We start from the raw sequence: 23965 nt of genomic DNA on the forward strand, positions 1-23965 counted from the left end.
CAGAATTACTTCTTGTGTCTTGCCTACAACACTCCTGCTAATACATCCCAGAATTCAATATTGCCAACACCAAGCAAAAATTATGATCAGCCCCCTCCCTCCCCAATCATGAGATTGGCTTCAAAACCTGAGATTTTTAACAAAATAATTTTGGGGTGCTTTGAAGTCACCTTCTGGATTTTGTGCCTCTCAGGGGTCACACTTTCAGGATCTTCTCTGCAGCCGTGAGGGCTCAGAGCTTGCTTTAAGAAAAAGATTCTCTCGTAATCACTTCCCTCCAGGAGCTGGGGCTTTAAGTAAAACACCAAATATCACGAGACTTTGTGATAATATCACGAGAGCTGGTGGCCCTGCAACTACCCAACTTGCTGCTGATCAGAAAATAGCCCTGGTGTTCAAGCCAACTCACATGACCGACAGTCTTGGGCATTTTCTGACCAGGAAGGAAGTTGGTTTGCTTTGCACAACCCTCCTGAGCATGAGTTTCTTTAACAATACCCGTGAGACTGGCATTGGTGTGTGTGTGTGTGATGTGTGTACAGGGAGTGGAGTAGTTTATTATTCTGTTCACCTGGTCTCTTCTTTTGGCAGAAACGGCTCAAATTCAAGATGAGAAGCAGTATGTTCTGCTGGAATGGGCACTGGGCTGGGAATCAGGAGACCTTGGATATAGTCTTGGCTCTGCCACTGCTTTACTAAGTGACCTAGGGCAAGTCACTTCCCCTCTCCATTTCCATCCTGGCTATTTAGACAAGGGCATGGACTGTCTCTTACTCCATGTATTGAAAACTCTCCTTAGCCAGAATGCAGACAAAAAACTTGGCAACAGCTAGGCAGCTGACATGCAGAGACCGTTGTTGACCATGCTGTCCTGTACTATCTCATTGTTTCCATCCCTGTCTGTCTCCACCAGTTGTCTTGTGTCTTATACTTAGATTCTAAGGTCTTTGGGGTGGGGTGGGGTGGGGTGGGGGGCAATCTTTCTGTTCTGTGTCTGTACAGCATCGGGGTCCTGGAGCATTACTGGAGTTCCGACGCTCTGTGGCAACAGACAGGTTAAATAATCATGTATGTACAGCGCTGAGCATCGTGAGGGGTGTCAGATTTTGTGGGAGACTTGTAATGTGGAGTCGTGGGGAAGGCAGAGCTGCCAGGACACACGAGAGCCCTGCAACCTGACCCAAATGTGACTACAGGCATCGGGGTCAGGTCAGGAAATCGAGGCGATTCTCTTGGGCTCAGCTCTCTTCCTCCTGCCCAGTGGGTCGGCCCCACCCCGCTGCTGTGTGCGCTGCGGTACGAGTCACAGGGCCACTCACTCCGCAGCACGCACAGTGCAGCCAGGGGCAGTGGATGGCAGGAGTGGGGCACACAGCCACTGGTGCATGCAACCGCCGTGGCGCCAACCCCATGGACAGGAGGAGAGACGGCCCAATGACAGCCTGTAGGAGGTGGCCGCGCTGACTCAGGTTCAGGGGGAGGGGTCAGGTCAGAAAACAACTTGACCTGCTTGAGTCAGGTGGGCTTGGGTCCGATTCGGGTCTGGTTCAGGCTTAAAAATTAGGCCCGAGCAGACCCCTAGAATGCTCAGTGAGAGTCTGGACCTGTGATACGTACGTACATTTGGCCTGCAGAATAACCATAAATGTCACATGACTGATGTTATATGATACAATTGGCTAATATAATAATAATAACAGGTAGCACTGCACTTCCATGCCAGGGGCAAACATTCATTAAGTCTCTTAGCCCCCAGAGAGATAGACAATATCTTCATTTCATGGATGGGTAAACTGAGGCACAAGAATGCGTCAATGGCAGATCTGGGCATAGAAGCCAGGCATTCTGAGGCCCAGTCCCCCTGTTTTATTGATTGATTGGTCGCTCCCATTCTCCACCTGTGGCATACAGTTTAGTTTCCTCAGGGCTGAAAAGCTGTATCTGGGTGAAATGTAATGGCCTGCACTATACAAGAGTCTGACTAGATGGGCTAATGGGCCCTTCTGGCCTTAAAGACCTGGTGATTCCATCTGGCTTCAGAATCTGTGAATCTAGGAAAGACAAGTTTATCCGGATAGCTTGGAGCTGGGAAGGGTGGAAATGTCTGTTCAAAGTGGGGTGGGGGGTTGGAGGGGGAGAAAGAAGGTCGGGGTGGAGGGATAGTCCAGGGTGGGGCATAGGTGCTGGAACTAGGGGGGCTACTGCACCCTCTGGCTTGAAGTGGTTTCCATTATATACAGGGTTTACAGTTTGGTTAAATGCCTCTCAGCATCCCCGCTATCCAAATTGTTCCAGCCCCGCTGGGGTAGGGCTGGGACAGGAGGGATTGTGGGGAACTGAAGGACCGAATTAGCCCAGGCGAACCCACATGCCGAGCATCCTGGGGTTCACCCATCACTGACACGAAGCATTGGGGTGAAGAGGCCCCATTCTTCACTGCCCTACACCTTGCCGGCAGCATTGAAATGCCACCGGTTCTCAAGTGGGAGCAGATCACACTGCACATGGACCAAGACAAGGTGGGACCAGGTCAACAGAACCTCTTGGCTGGACTGGGGGGGCCAGCAGCAGGGATCCCACACTGGGAAGGCGGGCTTGGATCCGTGCCTGGTTTTGGGGCTGCTTTGCAGGAGCCGAGCTCCAGGGGGCAGCAAGGAAGGGTTGGTTATTTATTTAATCATCTGTGATCCTGAGTTCCTGGAGTTTGCAGCTAAAGAAAGAGTCCGACAGGCCGGAGTTTGGGAAGAAAGGGTTGGTTGTAGGCTTTCCCTGGCTGGATCCCTTTTCTGCTTGCAGACCAGCCCCCGCCCCCTCCAAAAAAACACACCCTGAAATCAAACCCCCTGCACCCTCAAAAAACAAAACAAACAAACAATAGTAACTGCAAAGCAGGGGGCCTGAGGAATCTGCTGCCAGCTGTACCCGGGTTAACTGCTCCTGACCTGACCCAGAGGAAGGCTTGGTCCAAAGTGAACTTGGTGAGTAAGGAGACCCTGGCGGGGGGTGCTGGGCCTCCAATCCACCTTCCTCCTCCTGCCGCTTTGCCAGTAGGAGGGGGGAATCCAGCTGGCCCCAAAGTGGGTTTCCTGCTGCCAGAGAAACTTTGCTGCTTCGAGCGTCTAGATCCCATTTCACTCCCCACAAGCCTTCCCTGCTGCCCCCCAAACCACCCCAGGGCCCCAGTTCTCCCACATTAACGCCCCACTGCCCCTCACACCACCCCGGGGCCTCAGCTCTCCCATGTTAACTCCCTGCTGCCCCTGAAACCACCCCGGGGCCTCAGCTCTCCCACGTTAACGTCCTGCTGCCCCCAAAACCACCCCGGGGCCTAAGCTCTCCCACGTTAACGCCCCGCTGCCCCCAAAACCACCCCGGGGCCTCAGCTCTCCCATGTTAACGTCCCGCTGCCCCTCAAACCACCCCGGAGCCTCAGCTCTCCCACGTTAACGCCCCACTGCCCCTCAAACCACCCCGGGGCCTCAACTGTCCCACGTTAATGCCCCGCTGCCCCCAAAACCACCCCGGGGCCTCAGCTCTCCCACGTTAATGTCCCGCTGCCCCTCAAACTACCCCGGGGCCTCAACTGTCCCACGTTAACGCCCTGCTGCCCCTCAAACCACCCCGGAGCCTCAGCTCTCCCATGTTAACGCCCTGCTGCCCCCAAAACCACCCCGGGGCCTCAGCTCTCCCACGTTATTGCCCCGCTGCCCCCAGACCACCCCAGGGCCTCAGCTCTCCCACGTTAACGCCCTGCTGCCCCCAAATCCGCCCCGGGGCCCCAGTTCTCCCATGTTAACTCCCTGCTGCCCCCAGACCACCCCTTCCACCAATTAACCCCCTGCTCCCAAAACTCTCCGTCCCATCATTAACCCTCCTGCCCCCACATCACCCTTTCATTCAGATTAACCCCCTGCCCCCAAACCACCCCCCAGATTAATCCCGCCCTCCAAAACACTGGCCTCCTCTCAGATTAAACCCCTTTGCCCCCCCAAGTACCCTCCCCCTCCACTTGCACACTCGTCTTGGTTGGAATGGGGAGGGGCTGCTTTGACCCAGCTTGTGGCAAGGGCACCCTGGGACTGAGGGACTGAGTTAGGCTGAGTCGGGCTTGCTACCGTGTGGGTGCGGGGCCCTTTAAAAGGAATGAGGCTCTGCTGCGGTAGGGTGCCTCCGTGCTGACAGTACGTGCTATTTCTGAGAGGGTAGGGTGGGCTAGTGGACAGAGCAATGGACTGGGAGTCTTGGGGTCCATTCCCGGCTCTGGACCTGACCTGCCGTGTGCCCTTGGACAGACTAGGGACCGAATGGCTTGGCAGCAGTTCTGCGGAAAAGGACCTAGGGGTGACAGTGGACGAGAAGCTGGATATGAGTCAGCAGTGTGCCCTTGTTGCCAAGAAGGCCAATGGCATTTTGGGATGTATAAGTAGGGGCATAGCGAGCAGATCGAGGGATGTGATCGTTCCCCTCTATTCGACATTGGGGAGGCCTCATCTGGAGTACTGTGTCCAGTTTTGGGCCCCACACTTCAAGAAGAATGTGGATAAATTGGAGAGAGTCCAGCGAAGGGCAACAAAAATGATTAGGGGACTGGAACACATGAGTTATGAGGAGAGGCTGAGGGAGCTGGGATTGTTTAGCCTGCAGAAGAGAAGAATGAGGGGGGATTTGATAGCTGCTTTCAACTACCTGAAAGGGGGTTCCAAAGAGGATGGCTCTAGACTGTTCTCAATGGTAGCAGATGACAGAACGAGGAGTAATGGTCTCAAGTTGCAGTGGGGGAGGTTTAGATTGGATATTAGGAAAAACTTTTTCACTAAGAGGATGGTGAAACACTGGAATGCGTTACCTAGGGAGGTGGTAGAATCTCCTTCCTTGGAGGTTTTTAAGGTCAGGCTTGACAAAGCCCTGGCTGGGATGATTTAACTGGGAATTGGTCCTGCTTTGAGCAGGGGGTTGGACTAGATGACCTTCTGGGGTCCCTTCCAACCCTGATATTCTATGATTCTATGATTCTAAGTCACATCCCCTACTCTGTGCATCAGTTTCCCCTCCGACTCTTTGTGTATTATTTATATTGTGAGCTTTTTTGCAGGCCAGGGGCTGTATGTTCAGTGCCCAGCCCCATGAGGCCTGGATTTTAGTGGGTCACCTGGGTTACACTGTCATACTTCTTATGCTTATAACACAGCTACCACTATTATTACTATGAAGAGTAAGTAATATTGTTACTACAATGAAAATGACTTTTAATTAATACTAGCGATGACTAATATTGCTATTAAATAATATCTAATAACTGACATTACCACAGTTAATATTAAGATGGGTTATTGCTAATTATGAATACTAAATACTAAATGATTCTACAAAAGAGTAATACCAAGAAGACTAAATGACTAATAATGAATATCGCTACCTGGGGTGTAATGAAAACTGTGTTAAATTGTAGGCTGTCACTAATTTCAGGGGGTTTTCCTGGTCCTGCTTGCAGGCTAGAGGGCTCTGTAGGAGAGCATGTGATCTGGGTCTAGCAGTAGAAGTCAACAGCTTCTAGATTGACCCAGCTTTGTTGCTCAGAGTTGTGAAAAATCCACACTCCTGAGCAACATAGTTAAGCCAACCTAAGTCCCTGTGTAGACAGCACTAGATCAATGGAAGAATTCTTCCGTCGACCAAGCTACCATCTCATGTGGAGGTGGATTAACTACAGCATTGGGTGAACCCTTTCTATCACTGTAGTAAGTGTCTACACTGAAGTGCTACAGGGGCATGTTTAGAGAGTGTAGACATGAGATAGGGTGAGTTGGAAGGACGAGCTGGGGTGCTGATAAGAAATGCAGTCGGGAAAGTAACTCAAATACTTTCCTGATGGACTGTTCTTTTCTCTAAATGGACACCCTATCCGAAATTCTCAATTACTGAGCGACACACAGGTATTTGCGGGGAGGGATAGCTCAGTCATTTGAGTGTTGGCCTGCTAAACCCAAGGTTGTGAGTTCAATCCATGAGGGGGCCATTTAGGGATCTGGGGCAAAAACTGGGGATTGGTCCTGCTTTGAGGAGGGGGTTGGACTAGATGACCTCTTGAGGTCCCTTCCAACCCTGATCTGCTATGATTCTAATATCCTTGTTAATATTCAGGTCTAGTGCCTTTAGCAGCCAATGCTCAGAGCTGATAGTATCGAATCCTCAGGGCTGATAACTAATACTGCCATTAATACTCAGGGCCAGTGCTGTTCACAACTATTATTCAGGGCCGAGAGCAACGGTTACTCCTGCTAACATGGGGTCGAGTGGCTATAACAATGAATACTCAGGGCTAAAAGCAACTGTTATTTCTGTCAGGTCTCAGCACCCGTGCCAATAGCAACCAATCCTCAGAGCTGCGGCTATGAGCTACGAATACTTGTGGTTGATAGCAACGAATTCTCTTATTAATATTGAGGCGGACTGGTGGCAACAGCAACCAAGACTTGGGGCTGCTGCTGTTAGCAATTAATTCTCCTATTAATACTCAGGGCTAGTGGCAACAGCAACCAATACCAGAGTCCAGCCAGAGACTGCTGAATTGGAATTCATTTGCAAATTGGATACAATTAACTTAGGCTTGAATAGAGACTGGGAGTGTCTAAGTCATTATGCAAGGTAACCTATTTCCCCTTGTTTTTTCCTAACCTCCTCCCCCCCATCAGACGTTCTTGTTAAACCTTGGATTTGTGCTGGAAATGGCCCACCTTGATTATCATACACCTTGTAAGGAGAGTGATCACTTTAGATAAGCTATTACCAGCAGGAGAGCAGGGTCAGGGGGGAGAAAACCTTTCGAAGTGATAAACACCCATTTCTTCATGGTCTGTGTGTATAAAAACATCCTCACTGCATTTTCCACTTTTATGCATCCGATGAAGGGAGCTGTAGCTCACGAAAGCTGATGCTCAAATAAATGGGTTGGTCTCTAAGGTGCTACAAGTCCTCCTGTTCTTTTTGGGGATACAGACTAACAGGGCTGCTACTCACTCTGGAACCAACACTCCGGGCCGATAGCGACTTACAGCTGCTGATGCTGAGGGTTACTGGGCCTCGCAGCCCATCCTGAGTGCAGAGAGTAACTAACTTCTAGTGTGTTTTGCGCCAGCCCAGGGTTGGTATCCGTGCTCCTCGGTGCTGCAGGACGAGTTCTCCTGGTGGCTGGCGGCGACTAGCGCTGCCGGGCGGGGATCAGCCCGCGGGGATCCTGGAAGCACGTGTCTGCGGCTGAGAGCCGGGTGCGGAGTTTCGCCCCGCTCCCTCCCCGCGCGGTGTCTCTGCGGCTCCGGGCCGGGGGCGGAGTTGTCGCCGCTCCCTTGGCCGCTGTCCGCGCTCGGCTCGGCGACGATGTCTCAAGATGGCGGAGGCGGCCGAGCTGAAGGTAACGAGCCCCCCCGGCCGGCGCGGGCAGCGGCGGGGGGCGCCGGGGGCAGCAGCGGCGTGGGGGCCGGAGTGGAGCGGTCTGGGGGCACTGAGGGGGGGCAGCGAGGGACGTGGGAGGGCGCTGGGGCACTGGGGGGCTGCAGGGGGGCGCGGTGGGGCTGGGGCTCTGGGGGGCCGAGGTGGAGGAGCAGAGGGAGGATGAGAGGGGAGGCTGGGGGATACTGAGGGGGGAGGCTGGGAGGGGCCCGTGGCGCTGGGGGCTGCAGGGGGGCGCGGTGGGGGAACAAGGGAGGGGTCTGGGGTTGTGGGGGGGGCGAAATGGGGGAGCTGCAGGGGGGCGCGGTGGGGGAGCCTGGGAGGGGTCAGGGGGCCTGGGAGGGGGCTCCAGGGGGGCACTGAGGCTGGGGAGCAGGGGAAGGGTCGGGGGGGCTGCAGGGGGGCCCAGTGGGAAGGGGTCTGGGGAGAATGGGAGGGGGCTGCAGGGGTAGAGGATGGGAAGGGACTGGGGCTGCAGGGGGGGCCAAGGTGGGGGAGCACAGGGAGGATGAGAGGAGTCTGGGCACTGGTGGGAGGGATCTGTGGCACTGGAGGCTGTAGGGGGGAGCAGGGGCTCTGTGGGTTTGGGGGGGCAGGGGGTGGGTGAGAGGGGGTTGGGGGTGCAGGAAAGCCCTGGGTGGGTTTGTAACGGGGGAGCTATGGTGGGAGGAGGGGCTGAGGGGGGTAGGAGGGAAATGGGGGACAGAGTTAGAGCGGTTTGTGGGGGAGCCTGAGGTGTGGGAGCAGGGAAGCCCTGGAAGGTGGGATGAGTTCAGGGGAGCCCTGATAGGGGGAGGACAAGAGATCTTTAGGGGGTTGGAGTGGGGGACCATGGGGGAGCCATAGGATCTTGGGGGAGGCTGTCATGTGGGAATCCACTGAGGGGGGTTTTCAAGGGAGTACCAAGTGGGAGATCTGGGTCCTGAGTGGGACAGGGCAGGGAGCAGGCAGAGGGTCTGGGGGAGTCATGGAGGAGGGTACGGGATCAAGATGGAGATACAGAAACTTGGAGGAAGGGGAACAGGGTTTGGGGGTTCATGTGTGTGGCAGCAGGGATGTGTCTATTGAAGAAAGCAAAGGAGCTTAGGTATTTGGGGGTGAGACAGAGGACCCTGGGGGTTCAATTGTGGGGTGGGGCGCTGAAGGAGGGAGAATAACAGGAGGCCTGGGGGTGAAGTGCAGGAAGGAGGAAGAGAGCTAAGAAGCAGGGGATTCAGCCCTGAGGTGGTACAGAGAAGGGTGTGGGGTCAGAGAGCCTAGGGAACAAAGAGGGGACCTGCTGGGTCAGAAGGGGATATAGAGCAATGCAGAGTGGAGGGGCAGGAGAGTGGCAGAGTTGCCGTGGGGGGGAAGGCCATGGCTCCAGGATGTCCCTTGCCCAGAGCCATGGAGGCATGAGAAGAGGGGGGGCACAGAGTTGGAGGTGGCTGTGTTCGTAGCCCGGTAGTTCTGCACCAGCGCTCACAGCTGGAGGGGGTTTCGTCTCCCTCCACCTTCTTTTCTCTTTCTTGTTTTTAGGAGTCAGAGTGTAACCACCTTTGCCCACCAGACTGTGGAATATGAAATTGCCCCTGGTAACTAATTCCAAAGCTGATTTGTGTCCTCACTGGCGTGTAATATTTTTTCCCTGCAGGCTAGAGTGCAGCCCTTAGCTCGCTAAAGTGGCCTCAGAGTCCTTCCCCCACCCCGGTGCTGGGAATAGCAAGAACTTAGGAACTGGCACCTTTCTGGCAGCCACAGCGGGGATATAATTCTCTGGAGCTCATGTTCCTCTGTAATCTTTCAAGTCGTGACCCATCCTGTTCTAATATTCGTGTAGGGCCTGATCCTGTTGCTGGGAGCAAAACTCCCTATGACTTTAATATGAGCAGGACTGTGTTCCTATCTTAATAAGCACCAAAGTGTTAAAATGTTCATGGAAAAAATCGACCCAAGAATTGTAATCAGAAAGAGTTGCAATTTTGCAGAATTCCTATTGCGAAGAAGCAGTTACTTTTATTTGTGACGTTTTCCAGAGTTCGAGGGGCGAGGACTGTGATAAGCTAGACAAAAGTCCCACATCTGCGGACTTGGAGAAATGGCATGTCTTAACATAGGTCTTGATCCTGCCTCGATTTATACATGTGCTTAACTTTATTCATGTGAGCAGTGCCACTGGGACTCAGTGGGCCTGCTCGTGTGTGAAGTTAAGGACATGCATAAGTCTGCAGGATCGGGATCATAGTTAGCAAACTTAAAGGGCATCTACAGAGGGTGAGGTCAGATAGATACAGCAGGGGGTGGAATTTCCCTGGCATCTTCCACAATACTCTCTCTCTGCAAATAAATCGCTGCAGAGAAATCATATTATAAGAGTAGATGTAGCTTAGCACATGGGTTTACATCCTCTGAGGCTTGACCCACCTCTGAGATTCTCATATGGTCTCCCAGGCTCCAGACTTTCCTGTGCAACCTGGCATTATTCATGGCTCTCTGCAGTTTATTTTTAAATCTGTGCTCTCTTCCAGCAACCAAATTCCTTTGTCCATCTCCCCTACCCCCCTTTCTGGCTTCCTAGCTAGGGGTTAATCTTAAGATTTTTACCATCTGTGTTTCATTGTAAAGAAAGAGGAGCCAGCTGAAAATGAAATGATTGCTCCCTATGTCTGGAGTGGGCTTGGACACCTTCCGTTATTTAAATGACCAGCGATGACTCCTCTGGAAAGAGAAATGTTGTACACTGTTCAACAATTGTTTGTTCCGGCTTTTCAGCATGGACTCAAGTGTGATGTGGGTCGTTCATTAAATAAGCCTTTGGGTGCCCTCTGGGAGCGCTTGATTGTGATCACTTGTGGCAATGAGAGCGTCTTTCCGCTGCCGTGCTACATTGTGTGAGCAGTAACTGGAGACGCTTCAGGTGTTGATAGGAGTCCACAGTAGTGGTGACACGGCCATCTATGAGCACAGGGTGTATTTTAAAAATAAATGTGGTGCTGGTGAACCGAGCTGCGCTAATCTCCCAGGGCTCCGTTCTCAGGACTTGGAGGGGAGCCACTTCTAGGGGTGATGGGTGCTGCTTGGGCTCCACGAACTAGTCAGCCTTTGCGGGTCTCTGAGACTGTCACGAAGGATGGCCATCTTTGCAAGATGGGTTTAGAAAGCACCTAGGTCCATAACATAATCTTTTTTTGTGTTAAAAGGTATTTAAAAGGGACACTGTCAAAGTTTACAGCCTCCAAATTGAAATCTTCCTGATAAATATACATAGTGAAGTTTTCCTATTTCTGAAAAGCTTTCTCAGCTCTCAAAAAACCCAACGGTTACAGTAATATTAAAAATTATTCTTCTCTTGAGTAACCAGCCAAGAAAGGTGATAGATAAATTCCATGCAATATACTATGTGTGGATTTTTTTCCTCCCCACTTGAGACCCTAACTGGTGGTCCTGTCTGTTCTGCATCAAAGATCACAGGGCACTTTTCAGAGTGGTAGAGACTTTGCCCTGTCTGTCTTAGCCAAAATTTCCCCTCCTGCACTGGGAAGTGAAACAGCTGGCATGCTGCTCTCTAGAGATGGTTGCAGTTTTGGTGGTGGACAGTGGTCTTCGTATATATGGCTTGTAAACGGCTTTGGGATCTTTTGGCATGTAAGATGCAACAGAACATAATAAACTCCACCCTGCATGCTTGCTCTTTCTTGTCAGTCTGTGAAATATTGCAATAGACAAGAAGCCTAGTCTGGGAATCCCCAGGAAAAAGAAATATGGGATAGGTCCAATTTTTGCCTTTTAAAATAGGGGTGTGGAGAGCAGTAGAAATGTTGCCACATAAGTAAGCATTTTATTACCTCTAATTTTTTCAATGTTTGAAGCATAAGGGAACAAGAAAAATTAGAGAATGTTGGCCCTTAGAAGCAAAGTGTGTACTGCCTGCAGCACTGGTTGTTTTCAAATGAATACATTGGATTGGGCTCCGTTTGGCTTGCAAATCAACCCAAGTACACAATATTCTTGCTTTGTGTACCAAAAGAGAGAGTGAGAGACACACGGGTACTTTTGTTTTTTATTGGGAGGAATGCGAGCTTTCTTGCTTTTGTAGAGTAATGGAATCCTAACGTTTTCCTTCTGCCCCCTAGTGTCCCACGGCAGTCAGATGATAAAGCACAGAGGAAAAGGCGTGTCTGTGAAATTGAAAGTCTATGCAGACGTAAACCCTTCAATAAAATGTAACTAATTTGAGAACAATTCTACTATTGTTGAATCCGTTTCATTTGGTTTCCTGAAGGGAACTGGATACTTGGTAGTGGTGAAACTCCGTATTCTCTTTCTTATTTAAAATGAAGAATGTTTAAGGTGATTAGGTTTCAGGTTTAACCCTGTGGAACAGATAAATGTCCAGTATCCAAACATTCTGGAAGCTGTCAGCATCTAAAAGGTAAATATACCTTTTAGTTTAATCATTGGCATGTCTTCTGAGACTGCTTACAAAGTAGTAACATTCTTTTTATGATGTAGTCATACATCAGCAACGACTGGGCCAGAGATCCACTAACTTACTTTTATCGGCCAGCCATCAGATGGCAAGCTTTGGTGATTTACTGATTTGGAGATGAAAGGCTATTTGTTCTTCGTCCCTTATTACAACAGTATGTGTGTTAATAAAGCATTATAAATATAAATGGGTTTGATTCTTGACTGCTCCTAGTTTCTAATTTTTCACTTGTGTGACTGGAAGGATTTTTTTTTTTTTTTTTTTACATAACCACCATCCTCCCATGGCATCCGGTGCCATCCCATGAGTGTTTTTCTTTATGCTTTTGTGAGTAGCAAAGTAATCCTGAAAGTCTTGTTTTGCATCAGAGAGCAACAATGGTCTTGTGGCTAAACCAATGGACTGAGACTGAAGATTTGGGTTCAGTTCTGGCTCCACCACTGACTGTTTTCGTGACCTTGGGCAGGTCGCTGTGCCTCCATTCCCTGTTTGTAAAATGGGAATACTACTTTTTCCTATTCTGTGTGTCATGTCTATTTAGACTGTACGGCCCAAACCGTCTCTTATGATGTACCTGTGCAGTGCCCAGCACAAAGGGGTCCTGCTCTGGGGTGGGTCATTTAGGTGCTACTGCAGTATGCATAAATGATATACATTTCCCAGGCATATTTATAGTTGGTGCGCACACAAACTTTGAGCCTAGCTACGTAGTGGGTGCAGCAAGGAGTAGCCATGCATAAGAGTTCAGAAAATGGAAGGTTTTAATGTGTGGTTTTTTTTTAAAGTGTAAAAAATAATTAGTGTAGGTAAATAAAATAATCCTTAGCACTAGTGCCTATCCTAGATTTCAGACTGCTTTACACAGGTGGGTAAAGAAAACTCTGTTTGACAGGTGGAGAAGCTGAGAGTATAGCTACACTGCAAGTGTGGTTGTAGCAGGGGTAGGCATACCTGCACTAGCTAGCATGGTAACAATCGTAGCGTAGATGTTGTGGCATGGACTATCAACCCGAGTACAAAGCCACAGGGGAGCCTGATAACATTCTGGTGGCTAGCTCATGCTGAAGCCTGTACCGTCACCAGTAGGGTACATCTACACTTGAGTTGCAGGTGTAATTTCAATCTCAGGGAGACGTACATGTGCTAGGTTTGATTGAGCTTGTGCACTAAAAATAGCAGTGTAGCCATGGTGGCATGGGCAGCAGCTTGGGCTAGCCCCCAGAGTACATACCTGTGGTCTCAGAAGCTACCTTGCTGGTTTTCGCACCCTAGTTCGTGTGTACATCTACCTGGGCTGGAAACTATGCCTCCAGCAGCAGTGCAGACGTACCTATAGTACAGTCACACCTTCACTTGCTGTGCCGACATACCCTGAGGCACAGAATAGCCCAAGGCCACAGCAAGTTGTTAGCAGAGCTAGGGCTAGATCCCACCTGCCTTAGGCTGGTACTCTGTTCTGCGGACCATACTCTCCCATGGAAACAGATCGACCAGTAACTTCCTGTGGTGAAACACCTTGGCGCAGCTGAAGAAAGGAAGACAGGAGGAAGGTATCTCCAGACTGGTAAACGCTCCATGTCATGAGAGCAGGTGCAGGTATTAAGGTCACACAGGGCCTTAAAGCCCATAGTGAACCGGGAGCCATTCTGAGTGATCGATTTTGGAAAAAATAGGGGCAGTTGTCTCCTATTGGGTTCTACTTTTGTGCAACCACATTTTTTTCCATGGGAAATGACCCATTTTTTGTTAAATCTCTTGAGCTCGAAGATATTGGAGCTCCCACTTGGGGTGAAATAGCAAGCATGACTCCTTAAAAGAGAGACTGAGGACAAGGCAGTCAAAAAGTATATTTGTGCATTAATTTGATGTGCAGTTTCATTTATGGCAATACCTCAAATGTAAGAATGTGGTGCTGTTATGTCTTGTTAGTGTAAAGTGCCTTTAATGATGAAGCCACCCTGCTGTTCTGTGGAGCTCTTGCTGAGATGTGGGCTGAATCTACTGGCTCCATTTGTGAGAATTATTGGTGTCATATGATGTAGTGAAGAGAAAATTAGCAAGCTGCTTTTAGATACCATTTAACAAGACAATTATTTAATTCCAGCCTTGGTGTGGCGTTGACACTTGATGCATGCTTTTTCTTAGACTATTTCTTTTAGTTATAACAACTCAAAACTCCTCTGACTAGTCAATCATCTGTTAAATCTTTTCCAGATTTGGTACCCCGTATCCCAACCTAAAGAAATACTGGGCAGTATAATGCAGGCCCATAGTTTATATATTGGAAGCAAAGCGGGGAGTTACAGAATTTAAAAACCGTTAATAACCTAGCTATTTATTTTACGGGCCAGAGTCTCCTTTACACCAAGGCTCTTTTATACCACTCTGGTAATGTAAAAGTCTTCAAGTGAGAATAATGTCACCTGCTTTAAGACACCTTTTTGCTACCAGAATGGTGTAAAATGAGAATCTAGCCCAAAGTGTTCTTGTTGTTTAGCCATCCCTTGGCATGGCAGAATCCCGCCCCCCCCCCCCAAACAACAACATTGTGCTAGTGCAAAAGTGAAATTGCCTAGAAACAGGAAGTTTAACTGACCCATTTAGTTCCAAGGTCCAAGTTGAGAAAAATGCAAAGAGGTAAAAATAAATTAGATGCTTACGGCTCGTTCACCTGTACGTAGATAATCGCACAGGTAATGGGATTTGCAATTTGACATTGTCTCTTTTAAGGTCTCTGCCACTTTCTCATTTAGTGAATTTGTAGCTTGTGTTTGGACTGTGTATTTGGAATTAGCAATGTTAATGTTGTTTTCTGTTTTCTTGCAGCACATGGTTATGAGCTTTAGGGTATCAGAACTGCAGGTTCTCTTGGGTTTTGCTGGCAGGAACAAGAGTGGAAGGAAGCACGAGTTGCTCACAAAGGCATTACAGCTGCTCAAATCTGGCTGCAGCCCAGCTGTTCAGATGAAAATTAAGGAGTTGTACCGACGAAGGTTCCCAAGGAAGATCTTAACCCCTTCAGACTTGTCCATGCTCCATATTCAGACAGGGCAACTGCCCTCCGCCACTGCACTGACGCAGGGCAGCACAGTGTGTCACTTGCCCTATGACAACAGTTCAGCAGCTTCTACGGTGCCAACAGCTGTGTTGCCTCCAGTGCCTATGCTGGGACCCAAACATGAGACAGATGTTCAGCACTTATCCCCGCCCATTCATCCGGTCCATCCAGATGTCAAAATGAAGAGGCTGCCCTTCTATGACGTTTATGATGAGCTGATTAAACCCACCACATTAGGTATGTGAATAAATTAGCTTTGGTTCTCTTTTCTACAGGATACTGTTACTCAAAGGTTACTGGCTTGACAGCCCTTGTAACTGAAAGCTTTTGGTTATTCACAGACTGGGCTTAGCATGGGCAATGAGGGCTAGCTTCCCAGACTGCTTTGCAAGTGGGCATCAGTCTTGATTTGGAAGGACTACGTCTGTGGGTGAGGATGGGAGTCTGGTCTCCATGGCCCAAGCAATCCCGGGCTTTTCTGCTGAGATTGGCTCTGGTGTGTTTTATGGCAGAGACACCTGTGAACGAATAACCTTAGATGGTGATTTTTGTGGGGGGACAAGAATTATCTTGGCATTTCGGTATGGTGCGTAGTCCAGTGGGACCTTGATCCCTGACTCAGTCCTTAGGTAGTACTGCAAGTGAAATAACCACTGGGCTGAGATCTGCCAACTCGTTTTGCATAGGCTACTGAAGAGGTTCAGTTGCTCTCGTGGGTTTCTGGATTCAGACTAACCATTTAGTGAAAAGCCTCATATCCGTTTACTGATCCCTTCAGCCAACCAGTCTCCTGCAGCTCTTAAGTGGATAATGATCAGTATGTGCTGCTTTTTTTTTTTTTTTAATTTGGGCATCTGTGTCGGATAGAGCCAGTTTGTGAACTTTGCTGGGAACAGACTTGAGTTCTTCATTATAGTCTAAATCACCCTCTTCTAGAATTACTATACTGCCTGTGAGTGATCTATGATATTTCAGCATTTGGACTATGAAGCCGAGAGAAGGAATTCCTGCTTAGTATGGGATAGAGTCTCAGAACAGTATCTTGAGTGCCAGGTGTTAACATCGATACCTTGCAAAAATGACAAAGGAAAATAAAAACCAAACAGTCTCTTGGGTAGCACCTTTAGAATTCCATGGCACCTTCAGGCCTAATTCTGCTTCATTAGACTGCAAACTTGTTGGCTTGTTCTTGATCTCTCTTCTCCCCCTCCCCTCCCCCCCACACTTTTTCAGGATGATGGTTAACTCAATGAAAGTTAAGAGAAATTAATTGAAAATCATCAATAAAACCCCAATAAATGAAAATGAACAAGTGTTATTTTTATTATGATAGTGCTTAGAAGTCCCGACTGGGCTCAGGGCCCTGTTGTGTTACAACAGTGGACAAACATGAAGTAAGAGACAGCTCTTCCAGGCAGGAACTTACTGTCTAAATAGACAAGACAGACAAAGGACAGGAGGGAGACATTAAGATTCTAAAGGTGAATAGAAATGGAGGAATAGGGGAAGAGATTCCTTTACGCCACATGGAACTCGGAGGCCCATTCCATTTATGCTTTGCTGTCCATTGGCTGGCACATTAGCAGCACCCTTTTGATAGGTGCCACATATCTGACATGGTACCACTTGATTAGTTGTGTGATTTGGTGCCTCACGTTGGCCAAACTAAGAGTTCAACCCATACAAATGAGCTGGAACAGTCTCTTTCTCTTTGCCAATGGTGGGGTGACCACAGTCAGGGTAATTCTGTGGCAGTCTGACTTCAAGACCTTGTGGGCCCTCCTTATAAGTGTAAGGGTACCAGTAAAAACAACAGTTGGGTATGGCTCCCAGCTTTTCCCTACAAATCCCTTTGACCCTGGGATGTCTGTTCATGGCCCTGCCTCTGACTAGCGGGGAGACATTAGATAAGTTGCATATTTGTTTCCCATGGTGCCCCCAATGTGCCAGGCATTTTCCATGCATTAAAAAGATACGTTATCTGTTGGAAAGAACTCATGCTTTCCCCATCTGTAAACTGAGGGGAGGGATGGCTGTGTGTCTTCGCTGATGTCTGTGGATACTCCATCTAATTCTCGCTGAAGTCTATGGAAAGATCCCCATTGACTTCATGGGATCTGGATCAGGGCCGGGAAGAGCAGAGTCTTATTGTCCGTTTTGAAGCTGTACATTGTGCGAACTTTCCTGTTAACTAAGGTCATGTGTTGACAGCACAGCTTCTCTTCAGACTGGCCTGACCTAGCTGATACCGTTTGAGTGATTGTAGTTTGGATTCAGGTGTGGGTTTTTTTACCACATAAATGTGGTGGTGTTTGCTGCAGGGGAGATAGATATGTCTGGCTTCATTATTCCTGCTCTTGGCACAGCAAGAACTCATCAGCTTGATGCCTGTTTTTTTTTTAAAGTATATTTTCTTGACTTTTTTCAGAGTAGCAGCTGTGTTAGTCTGTATTCGCAAAAAGAAAAGGAGGACTTGTGGCACCTTAGAGACTAACAAATTTATTTGAGCATAAGCTTTCATAAGCATAAAGCATCCGATGAGGTGAGCTGTAGCTCACGAAAGCTTATGCTCAAATAAATCTGTTAGTCTCTAAAGTGCCACAGGTACTCCTTTTCTTTTCTTGACTTTGACTCCATTATCCCTCCCAGCCAACCTGTAGTTCCCTTAAATGGGATGCGCATGTTGCAAAAGAACTCATTATTGCTCTGTGCCAAAATAATCCGCTCCCTGCCCCTCTCCCCCCAGATAAGCCTTCTTAGTCAAATATTAATATTTGAATTAAAAATAAACTTTCTGTATGACTGACGGGCGGGGGAGAGCGGGGGTGCGTCTCACACTCATTGCACACACCAGGGGCTTCTTGTTTCCTTCCGTTCCCTCCTATGGGCTCCCTGTGTGAACCCTCCCATCCCCCTCTATTTCAGGGATTCGCTGATACCCCCACCCCCGCTGAGTTCACAATTTGTCCCTCCAGGCCAGGGGTTGTGTGTGCCTCCCCATGCCAGGGTCTCCCATTCTCCTCCAGGTCTCCCTCCCCCATACCTTCTTCTCCCATTCTCCCCACCCCGCATGCTGGGGCTCTATGCTCCCTCATTCCTTCCTTCCCCACCATGGCAGGGGCTCTGTGTGTCTCTCCCATTCCCCCTCTGCCACATGCTGCAGGGTCTGTGTGCCCTCATTCCCCCTCCTCAGGTTACTGTCCCACATCATCCCCCTCCTTCCCCCCCCCCACACACCAGGAGCTCTATGTGATCTCCCCATTCCCTCCTCTGCCAAATGTCCCCTGGCCCCTCTCCTCCCATATCAGGGTCCCACGTTCTCCACCTCCACTAGGGCTTTTCCCCCCTTTCCCTTATGCCAGGTGTTCTTTTTGGCTCCCCTTTCCCTTCCACCAATCTGATTTAATTTTCTGTCTGTCTGGGAGGTAAGTCATTCAGGGTGTCAGCATTTTAAAAATGTTTTGGGACCATGGGCTGACCTGAGATGGGGTGGGGTTGAGGGGTCATGCTGGAAGGTGTTAATGGCTTCCGTCAACCAGTTTTTTCATCTGTAGACAGTTGGAGAGGCCGCTGAAGCTGCTGAGTGTGATAGCCAGATGCAAGGGGCTCAGTGTCTCTCCTCCCCCCCCATTTCCCTCTTTCTGATTTCCTATTCTCCCCAAAATCAATAGAGTTCTGCCCAGTGATACCTAGAACATTTCAGTCAATTCCAAAATTCAGGGAATATGGCATTGAAAATTTATTGCGTTACTGGCAGAGAATTGCCATTGAGTTGAATGTAAGACCTCGCTTTGCTTGGCAATTTATGAAATATGTGTAGCGCCATACAGGCATGTTCTTTGCTCCAGTGAGTTGATATGGCTTATTTCTAGAGTATCCTGAAACTTCTTGATGCTTTAAACAAATAAAAGATCATGACCCTGCTCCAAGGAGCTTACAGTAAAAAACAAATCCAGTTTTCTGAATTCTGGTATCTAGCAAATATAACTCCCACCCCAAAAATTAGTTGCTTCTTTCTTCTAAACTAAAAATGTTCGCAAAGTTTTGTGTAGTTTTATGTAGGGGATGTACTTCCTACTTTAAGTGGAAACCTCAGTACAACTTCAGCTGTGTAGCTTATGGGGCACTTTCATAATAAGGCCAGGAAGGGAAGAGTTGTGATAAGAAGAGAGGAGTGACAGAAGAAGTAAACCTTCAGGAGAGATTTGAAAGAGGGAAGAGAGCACTTGGTGGATGAAGTCCCTGAGAGCATCTTGGATGTAGGGGACAGCATGATAGAAGGCACAAAACAGGAGGAATAAGGCAAGAGGATTGAAAGAATGTAGGAAGGGACAGCTTTGTGGTTAAGGCATAGGACTAAAGAATCTGGAGAGCTGTGTTCTGCTTCAGAACAAGTCACTTTGAATGCTGGAGATAATATTGACCAGGGCTTAAATTCAGCTGGAGCTGTCCGGAGCGGAGCTCGGATAAATATTTTCAACCCCCCTGTAGTTTTTATAGCATGTTGGGGGTTCTGGGAAATACTCTAAGAAATTAAGCCCTGATATTGACCTACCCTCCAGGGGTATTGAGAAGATGAATGCATTATTGTTTGTGCTCAGATACTAAGGCGATGAAGGCTCCAGTAACATCTATAAATAATGAATAGATGAAAGCAGAGATATAGGTGGGGTGAAACTAGTAAGAAGGGCAGTGAGAAGGGTTTTACCAATGGGGCCGTGAGGAAGAGGTAGATTTTGGTGATACTGACAGAGGAGGAAGAAGAAAGGAGATTTAGTGAGGGACTGGAGAAAGGCCTTAAAGGTGATGCCAGGATTGTCAGAAAGGCTAGCAAGGTTCCGAGCTGGAACAGAGGAAGGAGTCGGAATGCAGCTCTGGCCGGGACAGTGGATGCTCAGGCAGTCAGCATTCCTACCCTGAAGACCTGAGTCTGCGTTGTATGGCATGGGAGTAAAAAGGCATGGAGATCTTGTTGATGAGTTCGGAATAGAAGCCACAAAGTCAAGTCAGAGGGGCTCCTTGTTTGTTAATTCCTTTTTCCGTGTGCAGAGGTTACCACTGAGGGTGCCGATTGTGACTCTTTTGTGGAAGGAAAAGGCCGGGGTAGGGACCATCGAATTGTGGAAGTCAACGAATGGCTACGCAGGTGGTGTCGGAGAGAAGTCTTTGGATTCTTTGACCATGGGATAGTGTTCCATGAAGGAGGAGTGCTGGGCAGAGATGGGCTCCACCTAACGAAGAGAGGGAAGAGCATCTTTGCGAGCAGGCTGGCTAACCTAGTGAGGAGGGCTTTAAACTAGGTTCACCGGGGGAAGGAGACCAAAGCCCTGAGGTAAGTGGGCAAGCAGGATGCCGGGAGGAAGCACAGGCAGAAACGTCTGTGAGGGGAGGGCTCCTACCTCATACTGAGAATGAGGGGCGATCAGCAGGTTATCTCAAGTGCCTATATACAAATGCACAAAGCCTTGGAAACAAGCAGGGAGAACTGGAGGTCCTGGTGAAGGCAAGGAATTATGACGTGATTGGAATAACAGAGACTTGGTGGGATAACGCACATGACTGGAGTACTGTCATGGATGGTTATAAACTGTTCAGGAAGGACAGGCAGGGCAGAAAAGGTGGGGGAGTAGCACTGAATGTAAGGGAGCAGTATGACTGCTCAGAGGTCTGGTATGAAACTGCAGAAAAACCTGAGTGTCTCTGGATTAAGTTTAGAAGTGTGAGCAACAAGAGTGATGTAGTGGTGGGAGTCTGCTGTAGACCACCGGACCAGGGGGATGAGGTGGATGAGGCTTTCTTCCGGCAACTCGCAGAAGCTACTAGATCGCACGCCCTAGTTTTCATGGGCGACGTTAATCATCCTGATATCTGCTGGGAGAGCAATACAGCGGTGCACAGACAATCCAGGAAGTTTTTGGAAAATGTAGGGGACAATTTCTGGTGCAAGTACTGGAGGAGCCAGCTAGGGGGAGAGCTTTTCTTGACCTGCTGCTCACAAACCGGGAAGAATTAGTAGGGGAAGCAAAAGTGGATGGGAATCTGGGAGGCAGTGACCATGAGTTGGTCGAGTTCAGGATCCTGACACAGGGAAGAAAGGTAAGCAGCAGAATACGGACCCTGGACTTCAGGAAAGCAGACTTCGACTCCCTCAGGGAACTGATGGGTAGGATCCCATGGGGGAATAACATGAGGGGGGAAGGAGTCCAGGAGAGCTGGCTGTATTTCAAAGAATCCCTATTGAGGTTACAGGGGCAAACCATCCCGATGTGTCGAAAGAATAGTAAATATGGCAGGCGACCAGCTTGGCTTAACGGTGAAATCCTTGCAGATCTTAAACATAAAAAAGAAGCTTACAAGAAGTGGAAGATTGGACAAATGACCAGGGAAGAGTATAAAAATGTTGCTCGGGCATGTAGGAATGAAATTAGGAGGGCCAAATCGCATCTGGAGCTGCAGCTAGCAAGAGATGTTAAGAGTAACAAGAAGGGTTTCTTCAGGTATGTTGGCAACAAGAAGAAAGCCAAGGAAAGTGTGGGCCCCTTACTGAATGAGGGAGGCAACCTAGTGACAGAGGATGTGGAAAAAGCTAATGTACTCAATGCTTTTTTTGCCTCTGTCTTCACGAACAAGGTCAGCTCCCAGACTGCTGCGCTGGGCAACACAGCATGGGGAATAGATGGCCAGCCCTCTGTGGAGAAAGAGGTGGTTAGGGACTATTTAGAAAAGCTGGACGTGCACAGTCTATGGGGCCAGATGCGTTGCATCCGAGAGTACTAAAGGAGTTGGTGGCTGTGATTGCAGAGCTATTGGCCATTCTCTTTGAAAACTCATGGCGATCGGGGGAAGTCCTGGACGACTGGAAAAAGGCTAATGTAGTGCCCATCTTTAAAAAAGGGAAGGAGGAGGATCCTGGGAACTACAGGCCAGTCAGCCTCACCTCAGTCCCCAGAAAAATCATGGAGCAGGTCCTCAAGGAATCAATCCTGAAGCACTTACACGAGAGGAAAGTGATCAGGAACAGTCAGCATGGATTCACCAAGGGAAGGTCATGCCTGACTAATCTAATCGCCTTCTATCATGAGATTACTGGTTCTGTGGATGAAGGGAAAGCAGTGGATGTATTGTTTCTTGACTTTAGCAAAGCTTTTGACATGGTCTCCCACAGTATTCTTGTCAGCAAGTTAAAGTATGGGCTGGATGAATGCACTATAAGGTGGGTAGAAAGTTGGCTAGATTGTCGGGCTCAACGGGTAGTGATCAATGGCTCCATGTCTAGTTGGCAGCCGGTGTCAAGTGGAGTGCCCCAGGGGTCGGTCCTGGGGCTGGTTTTGTTCAATATCTTCATAAATGATCTGGAGGATGGTGTGGATTGCACAGTCAGCAAATTTGCAGATGATACTAAACTAGGAGGAGTGGTAGATACGGTGGCAGGTAGGGATAGAATACAGAGGGACTTAGACAAATTGGAGGATTGGGCCAAAAGAAATCTGATGAGGTTCAACAAGGATAAGTGCAGGGTCCTGCACTTAAGACGGAAGAATCCAATGCACAGCTACAGACTAGGGACCGAATGGTTAGGCAGCAGTTCTGCGGAAAAAGACCTAGGGGTGACAGTGGACGAGAAGCTGGATATGAGTCAACAGTGTGCCCTTGTTGCCAAGAAGGCCAGTGGCATTTTGGGATATATAAGTAGGGGCACAGCCAGCAGATCGAGGGACTTGATCGTTCCCCTCTATTCGACATTGGGGAGGCCTCATCTGGAGTACTGTGTCCAGTTTTGGGCCCCACACTGCAAGAAGGATGTGGAAAAATTGGAGAGAGTCCAGCGAAGGGCAACAAAAATTATTAGGGGTCTGGAACACATGACTTATGAGGAGCAGCTGAGGGAACTGGGATTGTTTAGTCTGCAGAAGAGAAGAAAGAGGGGGGATTTGATAGCTGCTTTCAGCTACCTGAGAGGTGGTTCCAAAGAGGATGGTTCTAAACTATTCTCAGTTGTAGAAGATGACAGGACAAGGAGTAATGGTCTCAAGTTGCAGTGGGGAAGGTTTAGGTTGGATATTAGGAAAAACTTTTTCACTAGGAGGGTGGTGAAACACTGGAATGCGTTACCTAGGGAGGTGGTAGAATCTCCTTAGAAGTTTTTAAGGTCAGGCTTGACAAAGCCCTGGCTGGGATGATTTAGTTGGGGATTGGTCCTGCTTTGAGCAGGGGGTTGGACTAGATGACCTCCTGAGGTCCCTTCCAACCCTGATATTCTATGATTCTATGATAACAAATGTCTGCAAATGGTGTGGCCCAGTGGGCCTGGAAAGCTGCTATTGCGTAACAAAGTTTGAGCTCCTCTGTGTTATAGGATGGCTCTGAACTGAGCAATGGTATTGGATAGAAAAGGAGTGATAGGGAGATGGACAGTGGTGAAATTCATGGACCTTGGCCTAGGTCCTGCTATCACCATGTTTAGCGGTTTTGCCATTGACTTGAGCAGGAGCAGGGCCTTGATCTTACTCGAGGACTGAGGAGTGGAAGGCTAGGATGGGAAGTATTAAGATGAGGTCAGAAACCTCTCCAAAGAGCTCGAGTTTATGCTGCCCGGGCAGTTAGCCTGTTTTTGGAGGCTGGCACAAGTTCTGGCAGGTCATCTGCAGAGGAAAGTTTCTGTTTTTCAGACCTCACATTCTTCACATTCTTGAAGTTCAGGAAATTGGAGACGCAAGCTCCTAGCCTGACTGTGGAATCCTCTCTTGCAGAATATAGAGTGGGATTAACTGTATTCTTGGGGAGGCGGGGATGAGGGTGTTCTTGTGCCTAGGAACGTGCTCAGAGTCCTTTTTTAGTGCGTGTTGCAGTATGTACTAACATCTGCCCCAATTCGGTACTGCAGATTTGACATAACTATCTTGAATTTATGTAATGCCTCTCCTCCTAAATGTGATACCAGCGCTCTTTACAAATCTGTCTGATCCCATATGGCCCAATGACACCACCTTTTT

General features: G+C 48.7%; 1 protein-coding gene across 1 annotated transcript in view; it reads left to right on the forward strand.

Moving 5' to 3' along the window:
- Nucleotides 1–7384: 7384 nt before the first annotated feature.
- PIAS3 (protein inhibitor of activated STAT 3) overlaps nucleotides 7385–23965 on the forward strand; it is a gene marked incomplete at its 5' end in the record, with an annotated part of 37543 nt that continues 20962 nt past the window's right edge. Inside the window, 4 exon segments of the mRNA XM_084613092.1 lie at nucleotides 7385–7408; nucleotides 8965–8973; nucleotides 8979–9020; nucleotides 14741–15209. Coding sequence (XP_084469218.1) covers nucleotides 7385–7408; nucleotides 8965–8973; nucleotides 8979–9020; nucleotides 14741–15209 — 544 coding nt within the window.

Source organism: Lepidochelys olivacea, assembly GCF_965140295.1.
Source record: "Lepidochelys olivacea isolate rLepOli2 genome assembly, chromosome: 24".
Lineage (NCBI taxonomy): Eukaryota > Metazoa > Chordata > Testudines > Cheloniidae > Lepidochelys > Lepidochelys olivacea.